Source organism: Uranotaenia lowii, chromosome 2, assembly GCF_029784155.1.
Source record: "Uranotaenia lowii strain MFRU-FL chromosome 2, ASM2978415v1, whole genome shotgun sequence".
NCBI classification, from domain to species: domain Eukaryota; kingdom Metazoa; phylum Arthropoda; class Insecta; order Diptera; family Culicidae; genus Uranotaenia; species Uranotaenia lowii.
The window spans coordinates 421,426,632-421,436,037 of record NC_073692.1 but is presented as its reverse complement, the minus strand read 5'-3'; the positions used below and the strand labels follow the sequence as shown (position 1 = coordinate 421,436,037).

Genomic DNA, 9,406 nt, shown 5'->3' with positions numbered 1-9,406 from the left:
AAAAATGACAAAAATGACAAAAATGACAAAAATGACAAAAATGACAAAAATGACAAAAATGACAAAAATGACAAAAATGACAAAACTGACAAAAATGACAAAAATGACAAAAATGACAAAAATGACAAAAATGACAAAAATGACAAAAATGACAAAAATGACAAAAATGACAAAAATGACAAAAATGACAAAAATGACAAAAATGACAAAAATGACAAAAATGACAAAAATGACAAAAATGACAAAAATGACAAAAATGACAAAAATGACAAAAATGACAAAAATGACAAAAATGACAAAAATGACAAAAATGACAAAAATGACAAAAATGACAAAAATGACAAAAATGACAAAAATGACAAAAATGACAAAAATGACAAAAATGACAAAAATGACAAAAATGACAAAAATGACAAAAATGACAAAAATGACAAAAATGACAAAAATGACAAAAATGACAAAAATGACAAAAATGACAAAAATGACAAAAATGACAAAAATGACAAAAATGACAAAAATGACAAAAATGACAAAAATGACAAAAATGACAAAAATGACAAAAATGACAAAAATGACAAAAATGACAAAAATGACAAAAATGACAAAAATGACAAAAATGACAAAAATGACAAAAATGACAAAAATGACAAAAATGACAAAAATGACAAAAATGACAAAAATGACAAAAATGACAAAAATGACAAAAATGACAAAAATGACAAAAATGACAAAAATGACAAAGATGACAAAGATGACAAAGATGACAAAAATGACAAAAATGACAAAAATGATAAAAATGACAAAAATGACAAAAATGACAAAAATGACAAAAATGACAAAAATGACAAAAATGACAAAAATGGCAAAAATGACAAAGATGACAAAGATGACAAAGATGACAAAGATGCCAAAGATGACAAAAATGACAAAAATGACAAAAATGATAAAAATGACAAAAATGACAAAAATGACAAAAATGACAAAAATGACAAAAATGACGAAAATGATAAAAATGACAAAAATGACAAAAATGACAAAAATGACAAAAATGACAAAAATGACAAAAATGACAAAAATGACAAAAATGACAAAAATGACAAAAATGACAAAAATGACAAAAATGACAAAAATGACAAAAATGACAAAAATGACAAAAATGACAAAAATGACAAAAATGACAAAAATGACAAAAATGACAAAACTGACAAAAATGACAAAAATGACAAAAATGACAAAAATGACAAAAATGACAAAAATGACAAAAATGACAAAAATGACAAAAATGACAAAAATGACAAAAATGACAAAAATGACAAAAATGACAAAAATGACAAAAATGACAAAAATGACAAAAATGACAAAAATGACAAAAATGACAAAAATGACAAAAATGACAAAAATGACAAAAATGACAAAAATGACAAAAATGACAAAAATGACAAAAATGACAAAAATGACAAAAATGACAAAAATGACAAAAATGACAAAAATGACAAAAATGACAAAAATGACAAAAATGACAAAAATGACAAAAATGACAAAAATGACAAAAATGACAAAAATGACAAAAATGACAAAAATGACAAAAATGACAAAAATGACAAAAATGACAAAAATGACAAAAATGACAAAAATGACAAAAATGACAAAAATGACAAAAATGACAAAAATGACAAAAATGACAAAAATGACAAAAATGACAAAAATGACAAAAATGACAAAAATGACAAAAATGACAAAAATGACAAAAATGACAAAAATGACAAAAATGACAAAAATGACAAAAGTGACAAAAATGACAAAAATGACAAAAATGACAAAAATGACAAAAATGACAAAAATGACAAAAATGACAAAAATGACAAAAATGACAAAAATGACAAAAATGACAAAAATGACAAAAATGACAAAAATGACAAAAATGACAAAAATGACAAAAATGACAAAAATGACAAAAATGACAAAAATGACAAAAATGACAAAAATGACAAAAATGACAAAAATGACAAAAATGACAAAAATGACAAAAATGACAAAAATGACAAAAATGACAAAGATGACAAAGATGACAAAGATGACAAAGATGACAAAGATGACAAAAATGACAAAAATGACAAAAATGACAAAAATGACAAAAATGACAAAAATGACAAAAATGACAAAAATGACAAAAATGACAAAAATGACAAAAATGACAAAAATGACAAAAATGACAAAAATGACAAAAATGACAAAAATGACAAAAATGACAAAAATGACAAAAATGACAAAAATGACAAAAATGACAAAAATGACAAAAATGACAAAAATGACAAAAATGACAAAAATGACAAAAATGACAAAAATGACAAAAATGACAAAAATGACAAAAATGACAAAAATGACAAAAATGACAAAAATGACAAAAATGACAAAAATGACAAAAATGACAAAAATGACAAAGATGACAAAGATGACAAAGATGCCAAAGATGACAAAAATGACAAAAATGACAAAAATGATAAAAATGACAAAAATGACAAAAATGACAAAAATGACAAAAATGACAAAAATGACAAAAATGACAAAAATGACAAAAATGACAAAAATGACAAAAATGACAAAAATGACAAAAATGACAAAAATGACAAAAATGACAAAAATGACAAAAATGACAAAAATGACAAAAATGACAAAAATGACAAAAATGACAAAAATGACAAAAATGACAAAAATGACAAAAATGACAAAAATGACAAAAATGACAAAAATGACAAAAATGACAAAAATGACAAAAATGACAAAAATGACAAAAATGACAAAAATGACAAAAATGACAAAAATGACAAAAATGACAAAAATGACAAAAATGACAAAAATGACAAAAATGACAAAAATGACAAAAATGACAAAAATGACAAAAATGACAAAAATGACAAAAATGACAAAAATGACGAAAATGATAAAAATGACAAAAATGACAAAAATGACAAAAATGACAAAAATGACAAAAATGACAAAAATGACAAAAATGACAAAAATGACAAAAATGACAAAAATGACAAAAATGACAAAAATGACAAAAATGACAAAAATGACAAAAATGACAAAAATGACAAAAATGACAAAAATGACAAAAATGACAAAAATGACAAAAATGACAAAAATGACAAAAATGACAAAAATGACAACAATGACAAAAATGACAAAAATGACAAAAATGACAAAAATGACAAAAATGACAGAAATGACAAAAATGACAAAAATGACAAAAATGACAAAAATGACAAAAATGACAAAAATGACAAAAATGACAAAAATGACAAAAATGACAAAAATGACAAAAATGACAAAAATGACAAAAATGACAAAAATGACAAAAATGACAAAAATGACAGAAATGACAGAAATGACAAAAATGACAGAAATGACAAAAATGACAAAAATGACAAAAATGACAAAAAAATAGTGTTTTGAAGAAATAAGAATTGCAGAAATTTTGATTAAAATCATTACCAAGGAAATTATGTTTTCTCCAGTAACTTGTTAAACGACGCATGATTTCAAAAATTATTTCCTCATTGAAAGTTCACACAATCAAATTGATGATGTTAATCATATCTGCTGTTTATCCTCTTTATTTTTAAATGTCAAGTAAACAGTTCAACTGATGACAACGTCGCAGGGTGTAATTGTAAGAGTACACAAATCCTTCGATGATTGGCATCAACCAGCCATGAAACTGCTTTGCGAATTCCCAATAACTGATAGTTGGGTACCTTCGCGAAAGATCATGGACCTACCACACGGCATTTTTTTTCCAAAAATGTGAAAAAGGAGATAATATTTTCAAATCCCATGTGATAATTTGATCTTCAACAAACACATCATTGTTGGCTTACAACAATATATTAAACAGTGAAAAAACTCACCCGCTCACTTCTAAACTTCTACGATAGAGCTTACATCCAAAGATGCTGAATCCGTTATTGTTAGTCAACGATGGCCAGTTGGCGCGGAAGGTGCGAAAAAGCCTAGAGACGTTTTCATTTTTGATTTCTCGTGACAGTCAGTGTGATCGTGACTCGGGTGCAGCAGAAGGTGCATATCTAGTCAGATTTTCGAATTAGTGATACTAATCAACAGCTAATGCCATCATGAAGCTGCTACTATTCAAATTGGTAGCATTTCTGCTGGCAGTTCCAATTGCTCCAATCGCGGGACTCTTCTTTCTGTTGTTGATCGTTTATCGTGCAATCGTGCAAAATGTAATCAAATTGGTCTATGGACAGCACTTTAAGGGATTTCTGGAAGGTTTGGATGCGATCTGGAACGTAGAGAAGAGCAGCTCCAGATCGATGATCAACGTTATGTTCTATGTGGTGGCTCCATCGAACGAACAGGGGGAATTCCATGTGAAATTCATTGAAGGGATAAGAAAAGTCATCGCTGGAAAATTAATGGGTGACGATCGACCTTATCCTCGACTGTTTTGGAAGCGACGTCAAACCCTTGGCTATTGCTTCTGGACCAACGATTGTGAGCTAAAAATTGAGGATTATGTACGCTTCATGGACGAGATCAGTTTTGCACCAGGGGAGAAACACATCAACGAGAACGATCTGCGGGTCCTCATCGGTGCCATCAGCAACCGGAGGCTTCCGGAAAAGCATACAGCCTGTTGGGAACTTCTCATCGGAACACAGCCCTTGAAAGGAACCGTTGTGGACACCATTCGATACCCGGTAAGCAAAATGCATTGATCAGAAAGATCAATGATGTAACAAGCTTGGCGCCACGTTTTCAAAACTGCATTTAATAGTGTCAACCTGTCTCTTTTTATGAGGCAAGCTAAAATCCAAACCCTCGTCAGTGGGCGCGAGGGCTTCAGATTTAATATCTTTATCGGGTATTGTGGTACAAAACGCATCTAGTGAATATCGATATGGGTTTATCTTTTAAACAAATGTACGACCTTTAATCACCACTAGAATCTTAAATGAATTCTTGTATCAAATTTATAAAAACCATATGATTTTTTTTTTCATACGTTAGTTAAAAGCATATTCACCTAGTTGATGCATGCTCTTGGGTGATAAAAACTATCGCGAGCCCTTTCCAGCATCAAGTCTTCAAACAAGCCTTGTCTGGCAGCTTTTGGATTGTTGGACCAAGGTCCGATTCTTCGATATCGGCAAAAAAGGAGGTCAGTCCCTTCGTGACATTCATCGTCATCGTTTCGAGAGAAAGAATAAATTTGTTATGCGTGAGCCTGCCTACAAATCGAAACGCAGATTTGTAGTGCCATTTGGAAGGGCTCTTCAAATCTGCCACTACATATCGAATGCATCGAAATGCTAATACACAGTTATCCATTTGGAAGATCTGGAGTGCACGAATACGCATTTGGTTGCTCATCTGGTTGCTGAAGGGCATCGACAAATGTGCCGCCGAGGCGCACGGGTAACTCCTACAGTTAGTGGATTTGGGCGAAGGATAAAATCACTATCATTTTTTGAGGCTCTATCTCCAAGCCGGTCTATCAATGACTCGATTTATGAGCTCTCAATCAAGTCATTGATAGAAGGGTAACAGAAATTATGCCAGTTGCGTGTGAAGGTGAAAGTACTCAGAGGAAAAATTGCACTCACTGCAAAGTTTGCTCGTTATAATTTTTTCACAAAAAAAAAGGTTTTGTTTTTAAGTTCTTCTTCTTAGGTACAGGTTCCACTGTGATTAGCAGAATGAATCATTAGATTTTTCTATGTTTTCGAACAAATCGAATGAAATTTATCAGCAGGCAATTTTCTGAGAACCATTTCCATCCATAGATTTTTCAAAATATTTCTTGTTATTTCATAAAAGTAGCGTAAACCCAAGCAATCAAAAGTGATATATTCACTCGAATGAAGGCTTTGAGTGAATTTAATGTACTCATAAATGAACCTGATAGTTGCAAAATTGATTTCTATGAACGCTGTAAAAGACTTAAGTCACCTAACGGGCACAAACTTAGCTTGTGTCCCAGAAAAGGTATTCGATGTTATACATTTTTTTAAATTTATGTTTTTGATTTTCACGTTTTCGACTGCTTATTTGAAAGCTGTATAACCGTAAGATTAGAATACCAAATCTCAGAAACTGCTATTCAGATCCTGGATATTTATTGATTTATATGACCTTCGCAAAACATTTCATGATATTATTAAAAGCTCTAGCAAGTAAAGTCTGCCAATTTTAATTACTTTTCAATGGTTTCAGATTTTTTTATTTTTAAATTGTAACAACTTTTTTCTTGAAATGCTCAGCTGCTTGTCATGTCAACTAAAACTGATGCTTAAGAAAAGTCAAAACCAAAATCCATCAACTTCATTTCAAGTTTGTTTGAATTTATGTATGATTTAATTTACAAAAAAATCTTCTTCCATAGACATTTTTATACAAAATTAAAACGCGTTGCGCTAATTCAAGAATCAACCAAATCATCTCAAATTTAACACTGATGCTTGGTGACTAAAAAGGCATCGAAAAAACATACAAGAGCAAAAAGTCAGCGTCTAGTACGACAGTGTTCGAAGTTAAACGGATTGTAGCTTGTTTTAGGCGCATCCAAATAAAATATCGTCTAAAACCCCCAATAAATTCATGAAATATTTGTATTTTCATCATAACACCTTTCCCCGTGAGCCCAGACAAAAACTCCCTTTTGACTTCTAGACATTGATCTCTGAAAATTTCTTCATTTCTCTAGTTTCTCAACAGATGTTACGAAAAAAAATCATTCTGGAAACATGTCTCAAACATGATATTCTGACAATATTTGGCTGCAATGATTCATTTTTCGTTATACAGAGTCAAAGAAACAAAAATTGAAAAAATACATGAATCGGAAAATGGGTATAGATCATTTCCAAAAAAAAAAAAAGTTTTTTGCGGTTTATATTAGAATTTTCTTTTAAAGTATTCAATTCAAAAAGATATTCACTTTAAACTTCATTCGATCGTCACAGCTTTGCCCATCTTTTCATATTTCCATTTTGTAAGATGTCGAACAGTTTCAGCGCATATTCAAAAAATTAACCCTTAATTTCATGTCTTTTTATTTTTCGTTAAAAATCCTTTCAAACAATTTCAAATGATGTGTAGGTACATCAAGAAAAAATATAAAATAAAATACGATTTTTCACTTTTTTCAAACATTAATTTTTGAAAATTTGTTACTTTATGATACGAAGGGTTAAATATCCATCTACCACTTACGGCATTAGTAATCTGAAGTTAGGAGACAAATTTTAGAGTAAATCCTAATAACTCTAAAGTTGATTTACTGAAGAAAGAATTCTGATCGGAACTTTGCTGATCTTGAGTGGAACTAATATATGATCTTGAGCGGAACCCTTAAGTACTGCCAACATCTTTTATAGCTCTCATTCCTATTCTCTGTGTAGCTGTGAAAATTTCAATTAAATTTTATCTTTAAAGATTTTCAAGTTTAAAAATTAATGTTTTTACGCAAATAGCAGAAACTTAGCTTTTAAAATTTTTTCCCAAAAAATCTGTTCAATTTTATTTCTGACTTCAATAAAAAAAATCCAATTTTCACTATCAATTTGAGTTTAGAGAATCGATTCTTTCAAAATGAGATACAGCGAATTACTTATATTTTTAAAGTATCGGTTCTCTAAGCTCAAATTTTACTTTTTTAATCTCAAAAATTCAATTCTTTAGTATGTTTGTATGATTGTTTGAATGTGCGGGTTTAGGGTCATATTGCCCTGAACAACTTTTTAAGATAACGACAAAGTCAGTAATACAAAAGTTTGCCTAAAATTACAGATTTTGCAAAAAAAAAACTGTACATTGATCTTAATCAAGGTGTTTAAAAAACTGATTTCTTGTGATTTTATCCAAAAATTCTGTGATAGATTTCGGTCATTTCCTTTAATTTCATTGAAAATTCATGATAAATTGGGTTCTTTTTATATTTAAGTTGGGAAAAATCATTTTTCATTACAAAATCTAATCTTGTTTTCTTATTCAAAGTATGAAATCTCAATATTGATAAAAAAAATATTAATTTTACAAATCCACTCCAAATTAAAAAATTCTGTGAAATTCGTGAATATTTCATAATTCTGTGTTCTGTGACACAGATTCTGTATTAAAAAATTTGCTTAAAATTCCGTGAAATTACCGATTTTCTGTGATTTCGGCAACCTTGTTCTAAACAACTCATTCAAAGAATAAAGTTAATCAAAAAAAAATCCAGTGTCTTATGAATCACGATAAAGTTTATTTATATTAAAAAATTATGGAAACATTAGCACAATTTCCCAATTCGATTTCCATGAGTCCAAGCTCAAGTGTAAACATCAAACACAAGGGAATCGGATAGGTTCTTAATACCAGGTCATCAATTGAATCGTTATGTATTATAAAACAGCTGACCGGTTGAGCTTTGCTCCACTTTGTAGAATCAAAGAAATTTGTGTTAAAAATAATTTGAATTTTTGTTTATTAGTTCAGACCCCGTAAGATTTTGGCAACATTCGATTTTGGCAACATCCGATTTTGACACATGTGCCAAAATCGATCGGTTATTAAAAACAACATTAACTTTTAGTTTTCGTTATAACAGTACCAGTTTAATTTAGACAAACATCATAAATACGTATTTATGTTCTGAAATGGTGATATAATGCAATAGTAAAAACAAAAGTTTTTAAAATTTCATAAAGTACTCAAAACTGACAAAAAGATGAAAAATTCAAAAAAATTTAAAAACAAATTTAAATCAAAGACTGAAAATGACAAAAATCAACTAAAAAATGATGAAGAATGAGAAAAACAGCAAATATGACAAATGAAAACTAACATTATGAACAAAACAAAAAAAATGCAAAAGGCTTCAAAAACATGATGATAAAAATAAAAAATGACTACGAATGGTCGGAAATTGACTAAAAATAACGTTTTTTGATAATAATAATAGATATTTTGTAAAAATAACTGAGAAAAAAAGTTTAGAAAAAAAAGCGTTCGATTTTAGCAGCACAAAATGTCCGGCGTTTTGCCAAAATCGAATGGGGTCTGTATATCTATTTTATTGGAATTTCAACATCAAAAACAGCCTCTATGAATGAAAGCTGATTCATAAAGTTCGAATAGTAATGGAAATGAAGATAGATTCTAATTCTGAAATTACGATTCTACCGTTATTGGCTTCATAATGTGCTGTCTTTGATGTTCTACGTTTGCCGTTTCTCTCTAGACTGACCCTTGCTCTCGCCTATGCTCAATATTTATACTGTTACATACTCTTGGAACACTTATCTCATTGTGTGAGTTTATCTTATTATTCAGGATGCCACATCCTCCCTTTGCACAAAAATCAGTCACTCGTATCTACCCTTTTGTTCAGCATTTT

The 9,406-nt window shown here is 29.5% G+C and overlaps 2 protein-coding genes across 2 annotated transcripts in view; both read left to right on the top strand.

Moving 5' to 3' along the window:
- Positions 1-4,109, top strand: part of LOC129743467 (uncharacterized) — a 5,454-nt gene extending 1,345 nt beyond the window's left edge. Inside the window, exon 3 of the mRNA XM_055735503.1 lies at positions 4,049-4,109. Coding sequence (XP_055591478.1) covers positions 4,049-4,109 — 61 coding nt within the window. The remainder of the gene's footprint in view (positions 1-4,048) is intronic.
- The window catches only part of LOC129746704 (uncharacterized), a 28,611-nt gene continuing 23,197 nt past the window's right edge, over positions 3,993-9,406 (top strand). The window contains exon 1 of the mRNA XM_055740559.1: positions 3,993-4,724. Coding sequence (XP_055596534.1) covers positions 4,137-4,724 — 588 coding nt within the window. The 5' untranslated portion in view covers positions 3,993-4,136. The remainder of the gene's footprint in view (positions 4,725-9,406) is intronic.